The sequence below is a fragment of the Microcebus murinus genome, chromosome 8 (assembly GCF_040939455.1).
Source record: "Microcebus murinus isolate Inina chromosome 8, M.murinus_Inina_mat1.0, whole genome shotgun sequence".
In the NCBI taxonomy this organism is placed as follows: domain Eukaryota; kingdom Metazoa; phylum Chordata; class Mammalia; order Primates; family Cheirogaleidae; genus Microcebus; species Microcebus murinus.
This window is the reverse complement of record NC_134111.1, coordinates 69832634-69859005: the sequence shown is the minus strand read 5'-3', so window position 1 is coordinate 69859005 and position 26372 is coordinate 69832634. Positions and strand designations below refer to the sequence as shown.

At 36.7% G+C, this 26372-nt stretch overlaps 2 protein-coding genes across 4 annotated transcripts in view; one reads left to right on the top strand and one right to left on the bottom strand.

The window, feature by feature from the left end:
• Positions 1-21578, top strand: part of DNAH7 (dynein axonemal heavy chain 7) — a 255045-nt gene extending 233467 nt beyond the window's left edge. Inside the window, exons 58-63 of the mRNA XM_012776948.2 lie at positions 259-396; positions 4428-4658; positions 9930-10082; positions 11490-11667; positions 18755-18858; positions 21218-21578. Of these exons, the coding sequence (XP_012632402.2) occupies positions 259-396; positions 4428-4658; positions 9930-10082; positions 11490-11667; positions 18755-18858; positions 21218-21424 (1011 nt within the window). The 3' untranslated portion in view covers positions 21425-21578. The remainder of the gene's footprint in view (positions 1-258; positions 397-4427; positions 4659-9929; positions 10083-11489; positions 11668-18754; positions 18859-21217) is intronic.
• A 405-nt stretch (positions 21579-21983) lies between these two features.
• The window catches only part of SLC39A10 (solute carrier family 39 member 10), a 130092-nt gene continuing 125703 nt past the window's right edge, over positions 21984-26372 (bottom strand). For all 3 annotated transcript variants that reach the window (XM_076005767.1, XM_012776952.3, XM_012776951.3), the window contains one exon: positions 21984-24426. In XM_076005767.1, coding sequence (XP_075861882.1) covers positions 24268-24426 — 159 coding nt within the window. In that variant the 3' untranslated portion in view covers positions 21984-24267. The remainder of the gene's footprint in view (positions 24427-26372) is intronic.

The following is a 26372-nucleotide window of genomic DNA, read 5'->3' as shown; positions in this document are numbered from 1 at the left end:
TGAAGTTACCAGAATTCCCCTCCCTCCTCCCATTTAAAAAGCTATTCAAATTGAATGTACATTTGCTTTTTCTCTTAAAATATGTCCATATTTTTTTAAAACTTTGGCCCAGGCTGAAAGAAGATGAAAGCATTCAGTATCCAGTCCCAGGCTCATCCACTCAATAACTCGAGTATCGAAAATTACCTCTTTTCTGTGAAAAGTTCTTCAATGTAATTGATTTCTAACCTCCTCACTTCTTGCTATTCATCTGTGCAGCACAAAAGCTACATCGAATACACAAAGACTCTGCCACTGACCCCAGCTCCAGAAATCTTCGGGATGAATGCCAATGCAGATATCACTAAGGATCAGTCAGAAACGCAACTGCTGTTTGATAACATCCTTCTGACGCAGGTGTGTGGTCTGTTCAGGAGCCTGTGCGTGATGCTCCCCCAGCAGCATGTGCCAGCACCGTAGAGCCTTCCTTATACAGTCTGTTCCAGTGGAGAAGCATTTAAAGGAAAAGACAAAAATACATGCACACCTTAAATATGGATTTAAACACAAAGTGCATGATTTTTTGGTTTTTTTACATCAATTTTTTTTGTTTTGGAGCCAAGACCTACACCTATTCTTGGAGTATCTTCTGTATCTAGGAGTTCCACTTTGCCTTCCTTATATAAACCAGGCCCCAATACATTATGTATTATGCCCATTTTTAATTTCTTTTTTTTTTCCAGCATATTATGGGGGTACAAATGTTAAGGTTATATATATTTGCCCTTGCCCCCCCTCCCCCCTTGAGTCATAGCTTCAAGCGTATCCCATCCCCCAGTTGGTGCTAAAGTGGAAGAAGAATTTCAGAGACACTTGGGAAGCAGTTTGATGAGAGAATCCATCTAGAATTTTACCTATTTTATTTTTCTATTCCCTTACTAATTCAACAGCAACTTTAAAAAATGACTCATCTTTATAAAACATTCCAAAACATTTAACCTAGTTTACATAGAAACAGTTCCTTTCACACTAATATTTTTATCAGATTACATAATATTTAAACTATGCAGCTGCAGTGGTAACACGAAATGAACAAAAAGGTTTAGGAGAAGAATACAGCCGATTCTTGGTAGACGTGCAGCTCTACTGGTGAGTGCATAGGAGCATTGGCATGTAGGAAAGCAATCTTCTAAGACACCAGAATTTAGCATGCCATGGGCATAAGTCAGTAATTTGAATGAAACACATTGTTAATCTTGTTTGTCTATTAAGAGATCTTTTTGGTGGTGTTCTCCATTTAAAAGATGTGCTTAATTATCTATTTGGTTTTTAAAAAACATTTTGAAAGCAAATTAGTCCAAATACCAAGAGTTCCCATAGTGATTAAATGAATTTTTAATAAATTAAGAATGAATAATCAGTCAAGCAAATTATCCTGAATTCTAACTCATCTTTTTATTTTTATGGAATCTCAGAATAAAAATATTAATAGTGCTTACATAGTGCTTACTGCATGCTAGCTGTGTTCTAAGTTCTTTATGTGTAACAATGTATGCTTATGACAATCCTATTAGATAGGGGCTATTATTATTCCCATTTTGCAGCTAGAAAGCTGAAGCATAGAAAGCTCAAGGCGTTTGCCTAAGGTCAGCTGTACGGTTTCAATCCAGGACTCAATGCCAACCAACCTGGCTCCCACTAGTTTGTCTCTAGAATCTGGGTTCTGAACTGCAGTGCTATAGTCCCTTTCTAGATTCTAAAAATGGGTTAAGACCTAGAAGGTAGATATACAGAGATGCTGAAAAAGCTAAAACTTAGGAGGATAATGTGGTGTACTATCACTGATGGAAAAGCATATGGAACTCCAATCTCTGATCTACTCTATGATAACATTTTCTAATAAGGCAAAAAAGAGACACTATTTTTATGTCCATTTTACATGTTGATATCACTAAAATCAGTTATTGCCTGGGCACAAAAGTATATGTACAAACATAAATGAGTAGATTTTTGGGAAACATTAGATGTGTGTAATACACAACAGTCAGACAAAGGGACATTTGTCTTTTGGCTTTATTTAAACTTGATGGGGTGTGCCACATTACAGAATACATAAAACAGTGGGCTAATTCTAACAGAAAATGACTCAGAACCAAACAAATAAGTTTAAACACACAAGGGGTATCTTTTCAGTGTGTAATTAAACAACCTCTTTTAATATCCTCAGTCTCCGATTGGCAAGTACAATTATAGTAATGGGTAAGCAGTAGCACAGTGATTCTAGATTGGGTTTATCACAATTCAGAGGCAGAGATCAGAACTGCAGAGCTGGGAGAGCAAGTTAACGGTGGCAAGACTTTTACATTATGTATTTAACTAATTTATCTTAAGAAAAATAAAAGTCTGGGCTATTGGAGTTGAAAATGCTACTTTTGCAGAGTTCCTTTGCTTATGCTTAACTGACACACTTTATTTTGAGTAGGAAAATTGTTTGCACTTAAAATATTATAAAACTACATATGGTCTAGGATCTCTGAAAAGGTTAAACTCTGTAATGTTTCCTTGAAAATGAATTCCACTTATCTTATTTATTTAATAAAAAGAAAATAACCCTTAGAGGATTCCAAATGATATTTGTGAAAACTCTAAGGAAAAGTGGTAAAAAGGAAAGAGCTAAGATAAATAATTACAAACAAGTCACAACCCAGTAGCTCTCAAGTCTCAATATCAGTTGGATAGGCCGGGTGTGGTGGCTCATGCCTATAATCCTAGCACTCTAGGAGGCCGAGGCAGGAGGATCACTCAAGGTTAGGAGTTCAAAACCAGCCTGAGCAGGAGTGAGACCATGTCTCTACTAAAAATAGAAAGAAATTAATTGGCCAACTAAATATATACAGAAAAAAAAATTAGCCAGGCATGGTGACGCATGCCTGTAGTCCCAGCTACTCAGGAGGCTGAGACAGGAGGATTGCCTGAGCCCAGGAGTTAGAGGTTGCTGTGAGCTAGGCTGACACCACGCCACTCTAACCCGGGCAATAGAGTGAGACTCTGTCTCAAAAAAAAAAAAAAAAAAAAAAAAAAAAATATATATATATATATATATATCAGTTGGATATTACTTTAGAAAAACCTATCACTCCAATGATTTTTGTGTGTGAGAAATAGGTAAGGGGAATGTTTGTGTTACCAAAATATTTTTCTTACATTTTTTGAAGGACTATAGGCCTGGGATTGGTTTTTCTGTAGGGGCACAGCTCTTGTTAGAAAATAGAAGTATTTTTAATGAGCTTCTAGTATCTTGTATGTGCATGAAAATACAAATAGAAATCAGCACATGATTCTTCATATGCAATGGAAATAGCTATTTCACTAGTTTGGGCCAAATATTCACTATCTTTTTTGTTCTCTATGAATTGTTTTATAGATTTAGTTGTAAACTCAGTACTTTGGGACCATAATAAAGGGATTATTATATGAGCATAACTCTATATTAGTACATAATTAGAATTTACCAACACTTAATTATTTTATTGTATAACTTTATAGGATAATATGATGGTATGTGGTAGGTAGCATTAAAAATCATGGTAGAACTTAGGTAAAATAGTTAAAACTTATAGAATACATTTATAGAATATTTAATATTTATAGTATTGAAACCAGGAAACAAAATTTAAAAGAAAACAAAACACAATTTCCATGGACTGGAAAAACATGAGATATATTCATTTATATTCTAATAGTGTTTGTTCGCTCTCAGCAAACACATACATACACACATTCATTTGTTCTGAGGATTTAAAGGGTTTTTCCAGAAAATATAGATTCATTTGCACAGTGCCACTATAAATATAAAAAACAAAAATTGAAATTCTCCTTCCTCATTTCCAATGTGAATCACTAGTCTGTCTTTTCTCCATAACTCTTCCAACTGCTTGGAGGAGATGAGCTTATTTTCTCTGCCCTCCTGGTTCAAGGGGAAAACTATATCTCTGCTTTTGGCAAGAAGGGAGCCCCAGAGTTATTAGCAGATATATTTTGTGGCCTGTTTTCTCAAAGCGAGATGAGATTTCTTCCTTCTGAGGTTTAATGCCCATCATCACTTGGCCCCTCCACCAATGTAAATACTCTCTCTCCCTCTCTCTGCAGCATCTGGTCCTCCCCCTGCAACCAGTCAGCAAAATATATAGCTTATTTGCTTTCTCCAGACCCTCTTTTGCCTCCGAACACGTTTACATGCCCTTCCTCCTCTCCAACAATTGTTTTCTCTTGAAAAATCCATCTCCATGCCTGTTGTCATCACTTTAATAAATCTTGTGTGGAAGAGGATCATGGATGAAATGGCAGAGCAGTGTTCTTTCTTATAAAGATTTACCTTAGGATTTTTCTTATTCAGCTATTCTTAGATGTTTATGAGGATTTTTAGTGATAGGTTGGATCCTTCCTAGTCTCGTTCAGCAGGTACTGGTACAAAATCATCGGATGAAGTTGTAAATGAGGTCGCCGGTGACATCTTGGGCAAACTTCCAAATAACTTTGACATTGAAGCTGCCATGAGGAGATACCCAACAACTTACACTCAGAGCATGAACACTGTGCTTGTCCAAGAGATGGGACGGTTCAATAAGTTGTTGCAGACCATAAGAGAGTCCTGCATTAATATTCAAAAAGCAATCAAGGTAAGGTGAAACACACCCAAAAATGATTGAATTATTCATAGCATTCATTTATTTAGCAAGTATTTATTGGGCACAGATACTGTGTTAGTACTGTTCTTGGTTCTGGGGCTAGAAAAGAGAGAAAATAATGCCTGCCCTTGAGGAGTTTATAGAATGACAGTTAATAAATGGATAAACTAGTATAGAGTATGCTACATAGTGACAGCGTGCTGGATAGGAGACATGCCAAGGAGACACAGCATGGTAAGGACTAAGAAAGACAAAAGCCTCTGCCCTCACAGAGCTCACATTTTAGTGAGGGAGACAGACAATTTAAAAATAAACAAATATTATACATATATAATTTTGGTAAGTGATAAGTTCGATGAAATAAATAAAATGAGAGAAAGGGGTAGAGAATGATGGGTGAGAAGCTCCCTTAGTCAGATTGGGTCAGGCCCCTTTGAATAGGTGACCCTTGACAGAAGCCAACGTGATGTTAAGGGGCAAGTCGTGGGGCGTTTGAGGGAAGACCATGTCAGGCAGAGGGTGTAACAAGTGTAAAGCCAAGAGAAGAACGAGTTTGGCCTGGTCCAGGGACACAAAAATGAAGGCTGGCATGGCTAGAGAGGAGCATGAGGGGGACCATAGGACCAGAGAGAAGAAGCCAGAAGCCAAATCATGATGGTGTTGTCAGCGTGGTTAGGATCCTCAATTTTATTTATTTATTTATAGACAGAGGCTCACTCTGTTGCCCTGGCTAGAGTGCCATGGCGTCAGCCTAGCTCACAGCAACCTCAGACTCCTGGGCTCCAGCAATCCTTCTCCCTCAGCCTCCCGAGTAGCTGGGACTACAGGCATGTGCCACCATGCCCGACGAATTTTTTTTTCTATATATTTTTAGTTGGCCAATTAATTTCTTTCTATTTTTAGTAGAAACGGGGTCTTGCTCTTGCTCAGGCTGGTTTCGAACTCCTGACCTCTCCCACCTCCGCCTCCTAGAGTGCTAGGATTGCAGGCGTGAGCCTCCGCACCTGGCCCTTCAATTTTAGCTTAACATATACAGGTAAAGGGATGATTTCAGGGTGTTTTAAGCAACGAAGTGAAATGATCTAGTTTACATTTTTAAAAGTTTACTCTAACCACTGCAGAAAAGATTGATTGTAGGGGAACAAGAGTGCAGACAGAGACCAATTATATTATTGAAGAAGTCCAGTTTATTTGATCTCTTGTAGTGTCATTGGAGGTGGAAAGAGGTTGTTGCTTATGAGTTATTACTGAGAGAGGAGTCTGTTAGGCTGGCTGAATATTGATGTAGGTGTAAGCAAGAGCGGAGTCAAGGATAAGCCCTAAATGTTTGGCCTAAGCAAGTGGAAGGTTTGGGGAAGGAGCAGGTTTGAGAGAGAAAATCAAGAATTGTGTCTTGGTCATATTCATTTTGAAATGCCTGATAGACTCAATGGAGAGGTTCAGGTGCTGTTAGATACGTGCTTTAGTGTTCAAGAGCAAAGTCAAGGCTGGAGATAAATTTCAGAGTCTCCAATATATTGATTATATTTAGAAATAAAATTTATAAGTTATCTCAAATATTTTGGTAGTGCTGGTGAGCATTGATTACTTTGCAGCATCAATTTCACCAACCCAACTCATATGAACTACTTATAATCTCATAATATTCTTCCATCATTCTCCTCATATTTTCCCTAATTTGGGGAAGAAAATGTTTCAAATTTGAAAAACCTGACTTGAGATGATACCTGTAACCAATGTAGCAATATAAGTCCATACATCAAACTAATTTCTTTTCTAAATATCTCAGTGAAATGACCCAACTAATCTAACTGGGAAAATTCTATGTAACATTCTCTGGCATAATACTAAAACCAGATGCATTTTTAAAAACTGTGACCATAAAAATGATAATGTTCAGTATACAAACAGTAACCATTTGCCAACTATATAGGACAAAACCTATTTCTTATAGTTACATAAAAGGTAAATTACTACAATAAATTTAGCAAAGAAACATGTTAAACCTATATATTAGGTCATTAATATGAAATGTCTGATTTCGAATCAAATGTGTAGTTTATTATATCTCAAACAAGAAGCAGTACAGTTAAAGTATGCGCCCAAACTATCAACACAGTTTTGCCATCTTAATGGTAGTTTGTTTATGCCAGCAGTGAAGAAGCCTAGTGAGAGAGTAGTGATGAAATCATGAAAGGTGTTTTCCACAGCTTGTTGAGAATTGAATATTTTTCCTTGCAAAAAGTGGTCCAAAGCCTGGAAGAAGTGGTAGGCAGTTGGTGCAAGGTCTGGTGAATATGGTAGATGACAGAGAGTTTCCAAGTCTAGCCTCTGCAGTTTGCGCAGTGTTGTTTGTGCAACATGCCATCCACCAATGTCTTGCAAGATGATTGGCCTGTCTCTATTGGCCAGTCTCAGCTGCTTAATCACAAACATCCTCATCACTTCATCCAACTGGTTGCAGTAGACATCCACTGTGATGGACTGAGTTTCATGAAGCTATAGTGGATAATACCGGTGCTGGACCACCAAACAGACACCATTAGTTTCTTTGGACTGTGTTTGGCACTTCTTTATTCCACCATTGGGCCGAATGCTTGCAATTGTCAAAAACAATCCATTTTTCATCACACACAACAGTACAGTGTAGAAATGGTTTGCCTTTATGTCATGACAGCAAAGAAAGGAAAGATTCGAGACCATTTCTCTTCTGACACTTGTTTAATTCATGTGGTACCCATTTATCCAGCTTCTTTACCCTGCTGATTTGTTTCAAATGGTCCAATATCGTTGGAACAGTAACATCAAACCTTGCTGCTAATACACGCATAGGTTGAGATGGATTCACTTTCACTGTAGCTTTCAGCTCATCATTATCCACCTCGGTGTCAGGTCACCCAAATGGCTCATTTTTAAGATTAAAATCTCCAGAATGGAATTTCTGGAACTATCGATGTACTATGCATTCATTGGCCACATCCTTCCCAAACACTTTGCTGATATTTAGAGCTGTCTGCACACCATTGGTTCCACAATGGGACTCATATCAAAAATAACATGGATTTTTGACTTATCCATGGTTTCACAAAAATTGATATTAAAAAAACTGAAATATAATCACAAGCCAAAAATCATGCATTTGAAAGAATGAATATGTATCTCCACAATAAAAATAAAACAAGAAGTGTCAAAGTGAAAATGTCAGAGATATCAATTGTCAAACTTAGTACTTAAGGAAATCAAACATTTTATACTTAATAACCATACGTAATAACTTAAAAAAATCAAAGCTCTACTATGAAACTTAAAATATTGACAAATAAAAATACATATTCTTGGATTACCACAAATTCAATAATTTAAAAATGCAAATTAAAGACATAATAGAAGTGACCAAGAAAAAGAGAGAAATAACCAAAAACCAGTATCAATAATGGAAAGGAGGTCATCACTATAGGTAGTATAGTCTAAGAGATCTGAAGATGATATCTTGAAAACTTTATGCTAATAAATTTAAAAATGTAAATGAAATGGATAAATTCTTGAGAAAACATATGTTACCAAATCAACACAAGAAGAAATAGAAAATCTAAATAGTCTTTTTTGTGCTCAAAAATTGAATGCACAATTGAAAAACTTTTCTCTCATATTAGAAGCCTTCCTCTGGTATCTGATAATTTTTGGTTGTCTGCTTACATTTAAGAATGGAGCATTATCATGTTGCACAGAGACTATAAAAACACTAGTGATTAAGTGTGCTCTTCACTGTAGTGCAATCTGGCTGGGCTGTTTGGTTAAGAAACATTCAACATTCTTTTTGACTTTATTTTTCCTGTCTCTTTCCTGGAAGATAATGGGCTAGCTCTAGCATTCTGAGAGCTAAAAGGGAAAAGAGTCCTCAGAATTCTCAGCATCTAATATCCATACATTGACTTAACCGCTCGGATTTCAGTATAGTAACTATAGTAACTCTGACCCCAGTGTGCCTGGCATTTCCCATTCTAGAGACTTCTGCATTTTCCTTTGCAGGTTACATTCAAGGTAGGCAACATGTAGTTTAGGAGGAGAAGACCTAGGAACCTGTTTTTTAAACCAGCTTTCAGCAATCCTTTTCATTTAACACCACCCTCCTCTCCTCATTTTCAGAAGCATAATATCTAGGGGCTTGAATTCACAGCATTTGGGGGGCATTCTGCAATGTATATCTGGTTGATTCTTAGCTTCTCCCTCTGCCAATTTAGGGTCAGGTTTCTCCTGACCACTAAGTCACCTACCAGCAGCCCATATGCTTTCTGGCTTCCAAAATTGTGTTGTCATTGTGCCTTTCCTTATTTTTTTCTGCACTTGTGGGCTTATACCTTTAAAAATTAAATTCTTTTACTGTTATTTTAGTGGGGTCTTGAGAAGGAGGCAAATGAAATGTGTAATCAAATTTACTCCAAAATCTTCTCCATAGGTCAGTTAGAATAATATTTTCAACTATGAGAAAAACAGAAATGACAATAACAGTTGGCCCAATTGAAAGATCAGATAGGCAGGAATTTTCAAGGGCCTCTAAGTTTTAATACCTGCACATCAGTGATTCAAAATGAGAAAAGGTGAACTAAACTTTACATTGAATTCTAGGATATTTTAACTTCTCAAAGCATTTCATATAGTCTTTCTAATTCCATATTCATCATCATCTTTCTAGGAAGGCAGGAAAACCAGCCTAGACAACATAGTAAGACCTCATCTTTACAAAATATAGAAAAATTAGCTGGGCATAGTGGCATGTGCCTGGAGTCCAGCTACTCAAGAGGCTGAGGCAGGAGGATGGCTTGAGCCCAGGAGTTTGCGGTTACAGTGAGCTATGATGCCACTGCACTCTAGCCAGGCGACAGAGAGCAACCTTGTCTCAAAAAAACAAAAAAAAAAAAGAAAGAAAGAAAGGCAGGATGGAGATATACTACTTGTCCATTTAATAGACAAATAAACTAAGTCAAAGTTAGACTCTGATTTAATAGCTAGTGAGTAGTGAAGTATTGATTAATAAGATTTTTCTATTAAAATTTGGTTAGATTAAAACTGTTAATATTTTAGTTCAAAGACTCATGACTTTCTTGTGAGCAAAAGCGAATATCTTCATGTTCTCTGTTTTTGCTATATTATTCAACCTTAATTAATCACAATTGTTAACAAAAGATAATTAAGAAGGCATTTAAAAAGGGGGGTTGTTCATAATCTAAACTATCATGTTGACCAAGGTTAAATATGTTTCAGGGGCTTGTAGTGATGTCTACAGAACTTGAAGAAGTGGTTAGAAGCATTTTGAATGTCAAAATTCCGGGACTGTGGATGGGTAAATCCTACCCAAGTCTTAAACCACTTGGCAGCTATGTGAATGACTTCCTTGCAAGACTAAAATTCCTGCAGGTAAGTTCATCCAAATGATCATAAATTGTTAAGTTTCTTGTTTTATTTTCTTCATCAGAATGACTAATGTAATGAATATTACTCTCTAATTTTTCTGCACATCCCAGGCACAAGTGGCTACTACTTAATATTTCATATAGTGTATATAACTGTTACATTGACTTGTCAACATACTATTATAGTATTGGAAGTAGAATCTCTGAAAGCTTCTTTCAGAGTAGGTATTCATGTTCAGTAAAGCCAGCCATTCAAGTCAGTGACATTTGAAGGGAGACAACATCTAGCTGTGTTGATTTTTCCATGAAATATTTGCCATTAAAATAGATCCCTATAGCAAACATCTCAGAAAGCCAGTCAAGCGATTAATGCTAGTGAGCAGTATTATTTCTTCATTGCCCAGCACTTTACTAGGTCATGAAATCACTAGATTGCTGGGTCAGCCCAAGTCAGTAATGACCGCAATGGCTAATTGTCTTGGAAGTATTGAGTGGGCAGAAGCCTATCTCCTAATTATCTGGAAATATTGGTGCTTAACTATGTTCTTATTAACAATTATATCCATTAGAAGTATCGATTCATTTCCTAGATACTATGCATAATGCATCAAAAACTATCTGTGAGGAAATCTCTGCAGGGATAAAACGACTAAACTCGCTTTTCATAATGTAGGCCTTCTGTTGTACTAGAGTTGATACTAAGGAATTAAGATTGTTGTTGAAAGATGAGGTTCTACCTTAGACTGTTATAGGGAAAAGCCTTCAAATTCATTTCTTCAGACTGCTATTTAGTTAAAGTCAGTATTCAACTACCTTACCATTAGAATCTGATATGAACAGAGAGTTAAGGTATCTTGATATTTCTAAAGACCTTAGGCTCTCACTACCCTGCTTGTTCCTGGAGTTCCTTGTACAATATTGTGTTCTCATATGTTGGATTTCATTGTATTTTAGTGAAATAGGAGGAAAAAACCTCCAAAGCAATATATGGGCACTAATGGCTAGTGAGAGAGAGAAAAAAGTGAGAAAATACTACCATCTGACTGGACTTTATAGGGCTCTCTGATTCTATTCAACTGTATAACATAAATTGTGCAACAATGTATATTAGATGTTCACTATTATATGCAGCCTTTCTGAAAGAACCATTGTGCATGCATAAAATAGACATTTACATCTGCATTCATGCACATTGTAATTCCCAAGCCCATGTGATGGCTATGAAGTCAGAATCAACACTGAATATGCCACTTATTTTTAAAACCTTGAGAGTATGGCCTGTTACTCCTCAGAGGTCATTTGTTAGTTTACCTAAAATGTAGTGGGTGTCTTTGGACAAATTTTATTAAGCTATGTTATATTCGAAAGTTGGAAGGCTCTATTATTAGGACACTTTTGTTTCACATCATAGCAATGGTATGAAGTTGGCCCTCCTCCTGTCTTCTGGCTTTCTGGCTTCTTCTTCACACAAGCCTTTCTGACCGGTGCCCAGCAGAACTACGCCAGAAAATACACTATTCCCATTGATCTGCTTGGGTTTGACTATGAAGTGATGGAAGACAAAGAATATAAGCACGCTCCTGAAGATGGTAAGTGCAGGACAGAATGAGTGGGCTCATATCCGTGCACTGAACAAAAACACCATTCTTGCTTACTTTCCTCGGCTGTTAAGAAAGTAATAATCATATATGTAACTTATCCTCAAATCATTAAGAAAAATTTATGGAGAGACAGAGAGCAAATGAGCGAGCCAGTGAGAGACAGAGAGAGACCGTGTGTGTGCAAATAGGGGAGGAAAATGATAACAGTAGATGAATCTGGATAAACGGTATATGTCCTTTGTACTGTTGGGAGTTTTTTGCAATATCTTGTAAGTTAAGAATTATTTCTAATAAGCTAAGAAGAAAGTAATCCTCAAGTTAACAGCACATGGGATAACCAACTATAATCTTACGTTGGTCTTGAGGGATCAAAACAGAACAGCACTGAAAAGAATGAGGTTTCTCCTGGGCCCTTGAAGAGCATAGCTTTGCAGACTCCTAAAATATGTACTCTTTCCTGTTACGTGTGTCATTCCAAAACTTACAGCTAAGAAGAGTATTTGTTTTGTGATTGTGAGGAAATCTTTATTTTTTTCATGGATTGTTTGTCTTTCAATTCTTGGTGGCCACCCTGGTGTTTTATATCAAATTTAATGGACAGGGCCACTGTTTTGAACAAGTATTCTTTTTCAAATGCTACAGATTCCAGAATTTACCAAAATGGTGCTGTCTTTAAACAAATGACATTCATCTCTTAAGACTGTGAATGAGTCCTGCTTAGCTAATGAGGCAGAGACAGCTCTGCCTCCTTACTCACCGCTGAATGACGATTCGCAGGCTCACTCTGTGGGCACTGGAGATAGCAACAGGGAACAAGTTAGAATCTTGTATCTCAACTAGTGTATACTCTAGATACTAGCGAGTGGCTGTGTAATTACAGCAGTGTACGATGGTCACATTACTGTGCCGAGTGGTTTTACTTTAAATCGAATGTCACAAATCTCAAGAGGGTTTGTGACGCTATGAAGCAACCCCACGACCATTCCCTGGGACATTTGCTTTCCCTCTCTCAGAACGACCACATATACCTTCTCTGCCCCTCCTTTTGCCTCCATATCTCACCCCATCCTTCATGAAAACATAAAAAGCTACTGGAAGAGAGCTTTTTAAAACAGAGCTTCTCCCTTTGTTCCCAGGACATCAGCCACTCCTGATTTTCCTTTTCTCGCTGGCCACATTCGTGCTTCTTGGCTGGCTTAGGCTCCTCACATATTGGAGTTTGCAAGGACTCATCCTGGGACTGTTTCTCTTTCCTAACTGCATCTTCTCCCCAAGTGATCTCCTCCTTTTTTATATCTTTAAACAGTATCTGTTTGCTGACGTTCCCCAAACATCAATCTCCAATCTACATCTTTCCCCTAAGATCCAGACCTCTGCATCCAACTGCCAGCCTGACATCTCCACTTTGGTGTCTCCTGGATGTGTAAAACTGAAGTCATTTCAATAAATGGCACCGCCATCCAGCTAGAAACCCATGAGTTCTTTTTCATTCTTCTGCTTCCTTGTATGCTCGGGTCAAGCGCACTTGCTCACCCACAGTCCTACTGCCATTGCCACATATATCTCTTAATTTGTACAGAAGCCACAGAAATTTTTTTTTTAATGTAAACAGATTATGTCAGCCCTTAGCATCCATTGAAAATTCAGACAGCTAAATATGTTAATAAATTAAATAAATTAAAATAAGTTTTATTTTTCCTTTTGTAGTTTGAATAAAATCCAGCCCCTTTACCATGACTGGGGCCAGGCACATTCTTGTCTCTTCTGTACCAGCCCTTCATGTGCCACTATGCTCCGGTCACACTGACCTCTAGCTCCCAGAATGCCTCAAGCTCTTCTCTCTTTGGGCTGCTTGTCCATGCTGTTCCCAAGCCCAGACTCAGCATGGTGCACACTTCTCGCCCTTCAAGTCTCGGCTTCTATTATAGATCATCAGAAGGAACCTCCATAAACATTCTGTCTATTGAACCCCCACTTCCCCTTATCTTCTCTTACACCTCTGCTTATTAACTTCAAAACATTAGTTACACTCTGTAATGATTTCATGTGTTTCCTTCTTTATTGTCTCTCTCCCCCACTACAATACGAATACCAAGAGAGTGGTGACCTTGTTTGTCTGCACCCTTCTGCACTCAGTGCCTCTCAGTGTCTGGCACATAAAAGACCCTCCAAGTGCTGCTGTGGACACTCCAAAGATCATGCTGTGTGCCTTCACTACAAATTCATGGACTCGAATCTGACCTTTTTTAGCTACCTTTTATTCCAACGTTTAATACTTAACAGTTTCGTTGCAGAAACACATTTAAAAACAGTAAATGAAAGGGGTAAAGGATCATTGGGACATGTGATATCTTAGAACTAATCATTTTTTCCCATCCATAGGTGCCTAACTTGTCATTAATCTGGCCTTTGGTTCAGCATCCCTTTATTCTTAACTCTTAAAATGGGCATATTGCTAAATGCCTGAAGAAAATTTAACAACTTTCTGCTAAGGTGTTGAGTTTACTATTTCCTTAATATAACATAAGCTCTTTAAAAAATTCCCTCCCTAGATAGCTCACTATATTATAAAATAAAAATATTAATAAAAAAAAGTTTGCACCCCTACCCTCATAAAATTTAAAGTATAGTTAAATTTAGCAACATACCAAGAAGGATAAAGAATTTGGTTAAAACTCAGTATTTAAGAAGGGAGGAGGAAAGGAGTGTGTAAGTTGGGTAAAGGCAAACCAAAGGAAGGGCATGGAGTTGTTCCAGTGCCACTGCTAAGTTCCAGAAACAGCCCAGTCCTTGACATTTAATCCTCACAATAACCCTATAGCACAGATACTACTATTATCCACATTATAGAGGTGTCGTCTATGGCCATACCACCCTGAACACACCCGATTTCATCTGATCTTGGGAGCTAAGCAGGGTCAGGCCTAGTTAGTACTTAGATGTGAGAGAGGTGGAAACTAAGGCTCAGAAGGGTTAAGTAACTTGTCCAAGATCTCACAGCTAGAAATGAACAGAGTTGAGATTCAACTGCAGGCTATCTGGCTGTCAAGCCTAGCTGCTTTCTCTGTGGTCTACTGAGTATTTTGGTAGAAGTAGAAGTTTAAAAACATCGTCATGTTTCTCAAGGAAATTTTTCTTGAAGAAGCTATGGTTAATTCCTTTTTTTTTTGAGACAGAGTCTCACTCTGTTGCCTGAGCTAGAGTGCCATGGTGTCAGCCTAGTTCACAGCAACCTCAAGTTCCTGGGCTCAAGCGATCCTACTGCCTCAGCCTCCCGAGTAGCTGGGACTACAGGCATGTGCCACCATGCCCAGCTAATTTTTTTTTTCTATACTTTTAGTTGTCTAGCTAATTTCTTTCTGTTTTTAGTAGAGATAGGATCTCGCTCTTGCTCAGGCTGGTCTTGAACTCCTGACCTCAAATGATCCTCCTGCCTCAGCCTCCCAGAGTGATAGGATTATAGATATGAGCCACTGCGCCCGGCCTAATTCTTAAGTCTTTAATTTGGATGTAAGAATTTTTTTCTAATTTTTTTCATATCATTATAAAGCAGAAGGTAGCATTTAGATTGAATTCTGAGCAGTATTGAAGATGTCTCTCAGGGTTATATGTTTTTGAACTCAGCAAAAAGATTGAATTTATAAAAGCATTGCCTACAGTTTATAAACTAGCTAATGCTGAAGATCAAACTATTGAATTGCCCATCATTATGCACTGAATTTAGATATTATACAGGGTAGTTGATATTTATTTTTATAATGATTTACTAATATAACCCACAAAAACTCTATTAAAGGAGGTCAGGTATTAAAAATCCAAAATTATCTGGAAAACAATGGAGTAAATATAAAGCTCAACTTATTAAAAGATTAATAAAGACTGTTTAGTGCTCCAAATTCAGATAGTAAATAGTAGTCATCAGCTAAATAAACCATTTAACTGACTACCAAAGTGTTAGCCCGGGCTTAATTTATAACAGCTGATAGATTTTTGCTAAATCATTAATTTTATTATTTTCTACAAATACAGAACACACATATACATTTTCACCAACAAACACACATATCCCCAAATTAGCCCTTTCTACTTGGCTACCGGAAAGAGAAAAAAAAAAAAAAAAGAATCCATGAGATGATTTAGGGAAATGGAAGTTTTCCCAAGGAATCACTTTCTTACAGGATAATGGGAGGGACATAGACCTCATCTGAGAACAACCTGGGCTAGAACTCAAGTTTCTTTCTTTCCGATCTCTACCCTTAAGCAGTATCTCTCTTCTATACATACTTCAGTATGTGCTTCTCGGCTCTAGGGCTCAAAGATGCCAGCCTTATTTACCTAACATTAAATTAAAATGTAAAGAAAATGTTAAAGACTACAGTGCCCCGACAGTTTATTTTGCATCGAATATTTGAGATGTATTTATCTAAGATTCCTCTTATACGAATTGCTGGGTACTACTAGGTGACTCATAGTCATCAATTGAGAGCATTGCATAGCATGAAGGGAAGCAGAAAATACGTGCTGACCACCCCACACAGCCAAAAGTTGTGACTCATAGAGCTGGAGCAGCTGTGAGCAGGACCCAGTTAACATCTATCTGTCATTTTATAGATCTTGTGTTTTCTTTACGGCCTTTACTGACCATGAGAAATAAAAATGCATTTGAACACCCTCATCATATTATATATTTCCTATAAAATTGTTGGGTTGGAAGGAACTTTTGTTCCTGTCACCACTTTTCTGGTGTTGAAACAAACTCTACTGTTTATTCTCTATGGCACTGTCATTCTTTCCCAGTGAGTAATAAATATCTGGCTGGTTAGAGGCAAAGATTTATTGGGCTATGCTTACAAGTCAGCAAGGCTAACTTGGACTTGTGGGTAGGTTTTCCTCTTTCCCTGTTTCTGTTTTTGTTTTGTTTTGTTTTGTTTTAAGACAGAGTCTCACTCTGTTGCCTGGGTTATAGTGCATGGCATCAGCCTAGCTCACAGCAACCTTAAATTCCTGGGCTCAAACGATCCTTCTGCTTCAGCCTCCCGAGTAGCTGGGACTACAGGCATGTGCCACCATGCCCAGCCAATTTTTTTTTCTATATATATTTTTAGTTGTCCAGCTAATTTCTTTCTATTTTTAGTAGAAACGGGGTCTTGCTCTTGCTCAGGCTGATCTCGAACTCTTGAGCTCAATCCACCCACCTTGGCCTCCCAGAGTCCTAGGATTACAGGCATGAGACACCGCACCCAGCCCTCTTTCCCTGTTTCTATTTAGTATTATGAAGTTCCCCTACGTTCCCTCTTCCCATCTGTCACTGTGACTGACTGGTAGAACTTAGAGCTGGCCAGAGGTTAAGACGCAGAATGTGCTCTGCAGGCCCATCTCTCCCCTCAGGCAGGCCCACCCCCTCACATTGCCCAAGCTCAAGGTGCACTTTGCAATTCAGCTTTGCCGAAGTTATACATTGGCAGTTATTGGACAAGTAAGTGCTTTGCCAATTTATAAGGCTGATATTTTATTCCAACTTATTCTTTCCATCAGTTAAAATCCAGAGTAGAAAAAGGGTAAGTCTTCCCCCAGCACCCAGCACTGAACTATCCACATGGGGCTGTTTAACTATAATTAAAATAAAATTTAGAATTCAGTCCCTTGGTCGCACTAGTCATATTTCAAGTGTTTAATAGTCACATGTAGCTAGTGGCTACCACATTGGACAACATAGATATAGAACATTCCCATCATTGGAAAAAGTCCTATTGAACAGCACTGCTCAAATGGATTTTTATGTACTACTCTTCAAAGCACTTTCACCTGTATTAGCTGATTTGATTGTAACAACTCTACAAGACAGACAAACGAAGCATTATTGTTTTATAGATGTTTTTCAGGTTCTCCAGATAACAAGACCAGTTCTGAGGTTAAATAAATTGCTCAAGGTCACACACCAAATTAGGAACTAAAACCTTGGTCTAAATTCCATATTGCTTCTGCTGACCTCTGTACAATAACTAAAATAAATATTTTTATGTGCAGATACCTATATTCAATCCCTGAGGCTTTATAGACATGTAAAGCCAAAGGAAGTCACTCATGTTTCTTTAATTTCCTGATTTGTACTTTTCAGCTGTTAGTGTATGACATTACATTCTAGAAAGTTCTATGTGTTCTTTCAGCATACAGACTAAGGAGAGGTTGTGGCATTGAGAATACGTTCTAAAATGCTAGGAGAAATTTAACTTTTATGACATTAGCGATCTACAGAGGAGTATTTTGTTCAGAGGCTGCCTAGTAGCCACTGGATCCCTATAATTAAGAAAGGGTTTGGGGTTTTCTTTGTTTTTCAGAACTCATGACTTCTGATAACATATTATAATCACTGGCCAATTAAAAATATAAATTTGGCCGGGCGCAGTGGCTCACGCCTGTAATCCTAGCTCTCTGGGAGGCCGAGGCGGGCGGATCGTTTGAGTTCAGGAGTTCGAAACCAACCTGAGCAAGAGGGAGACCCCGCCTCTACTATAAATAGAAAGAAATCAATTGGCCAACTAATATATATACAAAAAAATTGGCCGGGCATGGTGGTGCATGCCTGTAGTCCCAGCTACTCGGGAGGCTGAGGCAGCAGGATCGCTTGAGCCCAGGAGTTTGAGGTTGCTGTGAGCTAGGCTGACGCCACGGCACTCACTCTAGCCTGGGCAACAAAGCGAGACTCTGTCTCAAAAATAAATAAATAAAATATAAATTTGATAATGTTCCCACACACTGAAGACTTCCAATAGACTAGTTTAAAATTCCTTTCCATTTTTGTCTTTCACACCTAATTTTACTATTGCATTATTTTACTAGACAAAGTATGCATGTTCTTGAAATATGGATGCTAATATAGATGTTCTTGAAATATAGATGTTAAAACAAAATACTCACGAGATTGCTTTCATTTTAGAACAAGGCTTAGTTCTAACAAGATAGTAGGCTGCTAATCTACCATCGCTGGCATAGTATTCACATGTAGGAATTTCAGATTCAAAATTCAATCAATATGCATATTTAAAATATGTTAACCTTTTTCTTTTATATTTAGGTGTTTTCATTCATGGATTATTTCTGGATGGAGCTTCCTGGAATAGAAAGATCAAGAAACTTGCAGAATCACATCCCAAAATTCTTTATGATACAGTACCTGTTGTGAGTAAATTCTAATGATATATACATGGGGGACCATTTTAAGAATTTTTTATATAAAATATTTTATGTATTATATATAAAACAGTCCCCGTGCATATATTTGTGGGCATATGTGTGTGTGTTTATGTGTACACACATATATAGTCAATTCTTATTATTCATGGGTAATTATGTTCTATAAAGTTGTTGCTGACATTGGACTAGTGAATATTGAACCATTGCTCCTAGGGGAAGTACAGGGTTGAATTTCTGTGGAAACAACATTTTTGTTAGCTGATTGATACATGACTTTGTTTTATTCTGTTTAAAGACATCTTACTGAATGTGTTGTTGATTCATTAACATTTACTTAACGCCCAAAATACTATGAGCTTCTTTGAGGCATGCGTTAGCATTTTTCTCCACGAGGCACAGGATCAGCCTTTTTGCATTTAGGACACCAGACTGCACTGCTGCATTACACGTGGGAGCCATTTTAAACAGTGAAATCACCAAATGAAAAGCAAAAAAGGTTGAAAAACTTGGCACTAAATAGAACAGGAAAAAGGACATTTGTTTATGGTTAGGAGAGCTGAAACAAGAAAGTAAAGCCTCACCTGGTTCAACCTTAACTGGGAACATAATGGGTCAGATGGCTCAACTCTGTGATGCTCTGTCAATGTTTGCCAAGGACCATGAAAGTGCTGCCAGTGTTGATTTTAGGATTACAAATAAATTTTGGTGAGCAGATAAATTTGCAAATATAGAATCCATCAATAATGAGTATCAACTGTATATATGCATACATATCACACATGTGTGATTATATGTTTTTTCTTATATATTTTGACCTAAAAATCTGAAGTTTGCAGATTAAAAGATTACTGTATGAACCATCTGTGAAGAAAGCTATTTTCTAGACACCTATCTTCAGCATAGGCAGATTAATAGTATATAATTGCTTTGCTTTTAACCACATCATGACAAAACAGTTAAAGATACTCTTACACAATTTGAAGGGTAGGTCTGGATGCTGTGATAAAATACAGGCTGTGGGATTTAAATGAATTGTTTGTGGGATTTGGGGAGCAGCTCAAAGACAGGTTAAAAAGTTCTTCAGAGCAGTGTCACAGGCACAGTGAGGGGTAAGCTGACAGCCAGTTGGGAGAAACCTGTCTTACATACTAAGATACTGTGGACAGAAAACGCTTAAAATATGACACCCGAGCTGAGAGTCACAAGGGCAAATCAATGTTTGCAATTTCAGGAGCTGATTGGGATTTAGTTTTTTTTTTTTTTCTTTTTCTTTCACATGGAAACTCCTAAGTAGCTTGCAGTGAGTAAAAGAAGAAATTTACTTATAAATGGATAATGATTCAACTGAATAGGAAGTCAAAAAGTAAGGAAGTCAGCTAGTAAGAAATAAAAATTCATTAGAAAAATCCACTTGGTTTGAAATGAAATACACCAGAGTGTCGAGTCTTATATTGTAGCTAATACCTGTAAAACTCCTTATGGATCTCCTTATGACCACTGGATTCCACAGTTATGTGGGAGAAATAGAGAAAACCGCATCCTCATAAGCTCATTTATACCATTTGTGTTTTGACCTGAGAAACCTAAAATAGAGCTCTGAACAACAGGGCTATCAAGTCCTGTCACCTCAGGAATTGCTATTGCTACTACTAGAAAAATGAATTATTAAATCTAAAACATCTTTAGAATGATTAAATTCTAAAACATCTTTCTTACTCTTACGTGCAAAGATTAATTTGCTTCAAATTCTTGGTGAGGTTCAACAATTTGTATGCTTAACATTCTAGGAATTTGGCTGACTCTAGAAAGAATGGGAGTATACTATAGTTATAAAGGAATAAAACTGTTTTAAAACAGCATAATAAACATAATGTCTCCGTTCAAAGTCGTCAAAATGGGATAGTGCTCTAGTTGTATTGCTGCTGCTAAAAATCCCTTCAGAATTTTTTGAGACTGGCTTTCAATGAATGAAGCACATGATTTTGAGTATCAGTGGTGGTAATCCTCTCCTTTGAAAGTATATCTGATTTGTTGTTGCTGTAAGCACCAAATCATCCCCAGGTAAGTATGGTGGAGAGCTGATCAACAGTTGGATAATGTGCTTTTTAATAGAGTAGGTGAAAACTATTTTTTCTCATTGAGTTTCTAAACTGGTTCTCAAGTTAGTTATGAGAGCTCTAAAAAATGTTTTGAGCAGTCATAGCACTGCTGACAAAAATAAAATCTATTTGGGCAAAGAAATTCACAGACATAACCTTACTCTAAGAATACCATACATAGTAGGCTCAAATATATGTAAGTATAACAGCCTAGACTTAAAAAGGTATTATGCATTTTCTTACAGATGTGGCTAAAGCCCTGTAAGAGGGCAGAAATACCAAAACGGCCAAGTTATGTTGCTCCATTGTATAAGACAAGTGAGCGGAGAGGAACATTATCTACCACTGGCCACTCTACAAATTTCGTGATTGCCATGACTCTTCCCTCTGACCAACCCAAGGAGCATTGGATTGGACGGGGTGTAGCACTGTTATGTCAACTTAATTCATAACCTGGAAACGTCATTTCCTTGTTCCAATTTCTTGTTAGATGGTTGAGTACAAAGTATATTTTACTGTTTAAACAATTTTTCTGGTTTAAATAAATCTGACTAACGTTATACTTAATTATGAATTTACTTATGTACAAATGCAGATAATTTTAAATGATCCATATACTTCAATGTAAGAAAACATTCTGAAATAAATACTAAAGAAAACATATTGGTGTATTTGCTGTTTTTGAATAACTTTATTTTGGGAGTTCCATAGCATTAGGAACATACATAAAATGACACATCACTGTTGACAATGAAAAAAAAAAAAACCCAGCATTTGATCATTTCCAGCTTTATAAATTTTTAAAAAATGATTCAGTTACAACAAAAAAAAAATGTTTAGATATTTTAGCAAGTATTACCTTGCAGGACCATAATCACATTTAAGCCACTGACTTAATGGAAAAAATTCACACTGCATCTAGTTACTATAGTATTTCTAAGCATAATCACAGCTGATTGAATGCAATGTGATATACACCAAAATTCATATGGATGTCACACAGTGACAGCATTGTACAAGTAACATTAATGATCTCCAACAGACACATGTTAAATTAGACTGGTCAAGCTAAATGGAATGTTGGAGCCAAACAGAAATGTAGTGGAATTCAGATTGTCTAGTAAGACTTGAAACTATACATTAGAATGATGTGAAAACTAAATACTGGTGGAACCCTAACAAAATACTAGCAGCAACAATTACAGCCCTCTTAAAAGATTTTACAAATCTAGCAAATAAAGATACCATTTTTGAGAGAATATAAAACTTTATATACTTCAGCATAACCCACTTGCTTTAAATCAGGCATTTATTTTAAAACTGGGAGTATCTTCCAGCTGTTGCTTTTATAAAAGATTTTAAATGAAGCAGATTTAATGCTGGAATGCAGAATTCTCCTTGGGTATAAAAACCGAAAATGAACTATAAATACATCTTGGTTCAGAAATCAAGATATTTGAATCACTTAAAATTGGCAGTACTAAATAAAACATCAGCACCTTTTAGCTAGGTTGCTTGTAGGGCCAAGCAATGAGATGAGACTGTCCTAATGCTGTGCCCACTGCTGAAAATAATCTATGTATAAAACTGCTACTTATTACAAGGAGGCCATGGAGAAAGTCAAATAATTTTTCAAATTCAAGCATAAATTAAAGAAATAACAACACCTAGGCTCCCATGCTTAGAGCATAAAGAAGAAACACTGGCAATAATCTATTAATACCTGGATGCATATGCTGCTCTTGAAGTTCTGTTTTGTTTTGTTTTAAAGTTCACAGAGTAAGAGGAAAGGAACATGAGAAAAGAGGAGGACTAAATGAAGTCTTTTAAATGGAATGGAAAAGAGTTTGGCTCTTATATATTTGAACAAGATTTTTAAAGCAGCTATATTGTTTGCCAAGCAGATTAAAACAAAGCAAGCTGCACACAGTTCAAATACAGTTTACCTGGCATAAGTGAAGACCATATGGCACAAGATGTAAACAGAAAGCTACATGCGTATGACTCGTACTACAAATCATTAAGTCAAAATTCAGGATAAACATGGCTTGCACTTCTCACAAATCATTCATAACTATGGTAGGAAAACTGGGCACCTAAGTAAGAGACTAATTCCTATTAGGCACCAACAGCACATCTTGGCACAAAATGATCAAGTGATTTCAGCTTAGTTATTTAAATATATTTTCCAAGTTACTTGGTACCATGATAGCCACAGTATCAATGGAGTTTATTCTAGTAACTGTTTTAATCAACACTTCATGTACAGATTATAGACATGGTAAACTTGGATTTTCTGCCTTACAACCTTACTGCCAGCCACAGGATGTGCTTTTGGTTCTAATGCCAAACTGGTAAAGCAATGTGAACATTCGGAACTTAAATTTCCCAATTAACTAGTTGGTACTGTTGAAGTAAGAAAATCAACTATTTAGACCACGTTTGGGTTCATTTCTTTGATATTATCTAGAGGGTTACAATTTAAAAAAAAGACATATGACCACATGCTCTGTGACCCCTTGCCCTCCCCCCCAGAACCCTAAACAAAAGTTAAAAAAAAAAAAGAAAAAAACACCAAGTATTATAATACAAAGAACCATTATGAATCTTTCATTAAACTGAAGCTCACACAAACATACAATCACAAATTTCAGTAGTTTAGGCTGCAAGTTTAAACACTATGCAAATATATACAAAAATAGTAACTCTAGATTCAAGAATAAGGGCTTTTCCCAATGCTAAATTCATATTCTAATGCAGCCTGAGCTTTCCTCTAGTTCCTCTAGTCTATTTTATGCAGTTTCAAAGTTGTGTCAAGTTGATCCCTATCACCATATGTATATATGTAGGGGGATTAAAGGGTACTATAATACAATTCATTCTCAGCACACACAAAAATGTCTGCCCAAAGTCCATTTAAAATATTTTTAAGGTTTAAATGATTTTTTTGGTTCAATTTCTATTTCTGCATAGCCACAGAAGTTTCTACTAATAAAGAGACTACTTTAGTGTTTTATATGATTATTTTTTTTTAAGTCTTAATTAAACCTATATCAACCTTAGTTCATGGAGTCCCATTTTCTCCTCTCTTTATGACAAGTTTTATATTTTTAAAAGACCCTTCACACAGGGAAAACAGTACTGAGCACCAGTCTTTTGTGATTAGGCTCAAATCTATGGAACTTGTAAGTAGTGCAAGCCACTGACTTTCTCTGAGCAATGTGCATACAGTATAAGGAACAGACGCAAAGCTGCGTGGTACATTCTCGTAATCAACAGTGATTACTGGGAATGGTCAAAACTGGATGTCAAGCACAATCTTGTCTTCATAGAGGGCAATCACCAGCATGATGGCAAATCCAAACAGCAATCCTAAATTCTGAAGAATGAACTGCCCCACTGGACAAAAGCCATGTTCTTCATTGTCACCATCACCGTGCAACATTTCTGGAAGCTGAAACAAAATAATTATTTTATTGAATAAAATGCTACCCATAAGACATATTTTAGTCAAATACTAAAGAAATTTTATGCTTTTGCTATTTATTAAGTAAATACTAACTCTATTCCCTCCTCACTATCCCCACCAACAAACACTCGAAATACATGCATTTTCCAGTTACTATCCACTGATCCTACTAATTCTAACATTTTCGCTTATGCTTAAATAGAAGACAACTTACTATTAGCAATAAAACTCTCAGAAAAGATCACCATAATTCCCACATTTACTAATTTATCTTAAAAACTTACTGAGAAAGGAAGATTAGGCTAGTCCGATGGTAGTGGGTTATCAGAACTTATTAACATTAGTATCACAAAAGTTGGTACTCAACAACCTCCCACTGCTAAATTTGACTGGTTAAAGAAAAAAAAAAGGAAGGAAGATTCTTTGAGGAAATAAACCTAATTCAAAATTGTATCACCTATTTACTCTTTTCCATTTGAAATTCTCATTTCTCACTGTGCATGACAGCAAAGAGATATCTGAAGACATCTCCAAATTGGCATCTCTATACCCTTAAGCCAGTATTTTCTTTCCAATAATAGACATAGAAAGTAATCTGTCAAAGCTATTCAGTGTAACTAGGGCCAAGTCACACACGCTGCCCTCATGGTGTATTCTATTCTCTTAAGATTGATAAAATTTTAAAAACTTGAAAATTGTCAGTATCTTTAAAGGCACAGTACTTTGAAAAGTTTATACTATTACATTTAAGAATAGATAGATTCAAAGTATAAAAATTAAATCTTTAATTTATCTAATATATATTTGTGGAAGAAATGTATTTGCATTATTATGAAACATTATTATAAATTCTTTCTTCCCAAACATAATCAAAATTGTGAAAGAATTGCTACTTCCAATGTTTACTTTCACCCTTCTACAAACATAAATCAAGTTTGCAACCAATATCTACATAAAGATGATACTGATATGCTACTCTGTTAGACACTTAAGTTTTACTCTTAACAGTTATCTTGGTGCTTTTGGGTACAGGGAAGAAATATTATTATTCGTTATTAAATAATGAGTAAAGTTAATCCAACCATCATGTTCTAACAGTGTTACAGTATATTTAATAATTTCCTTAGGGTCCTATTTAAGAATTTCATCATGCTAGTCGTAGTCATATATGCTGTTTAAAAATCTATGGAACTGGTGTATAATGGCTAATAAAGCTATTTTCTTGTCCAAACCTTTTACTAAATTACTTTATCAAATCAAGTAATGGTCTAATATAAGAGTTGGCAAACTATGCTGAATCTGGCCATGCCAATTCTTTTACACAGTATCTAATGTTGCTTTTGTGCTACAATAGCAAAGTTGAGTAGCCATGACAGAAACCACTACAATGACAGAACTGAATAATTGTGGTAAAGACTACACGGTCCACAAAGCCTAAAATATTTACTACCCGGCCCTTTACAGATAGTTTGCAACTCCTGGATTACAACTAAAACTGGTAACTTCCTACATATGGTTCTAGTAAGACTATTTTACTATATCTTCTCTCCCCTCAACCCTATGTTTTATTGTTACAAAAATTTTCCACTCTGACATTCAATATCTAAGCACAAACAATATATAGGATGCTTCACAGAAATAGTTCCTGTAAATATGTATACATACCAATGAGAATAGGCACTATGGCTTTGCCACATTCAATTCTATCCTGAATGCCAATACCCATACTGTTCATTATAACCATAGCTAGAGCCAGTCAATACCTACTGATATGGCCATACTTATTAAGAAAACAAAAACAGGCCAGGCCTCGTGGCTCACGCCTGTAATCCTAGCACTTTGGAAGGCTGAGGCTGGGGGATCATATAAAGCCAGGATTTCAAGACCAGCCTGGGCAATACCGAGATGCCTATCTCTACAAAAAAACAAAA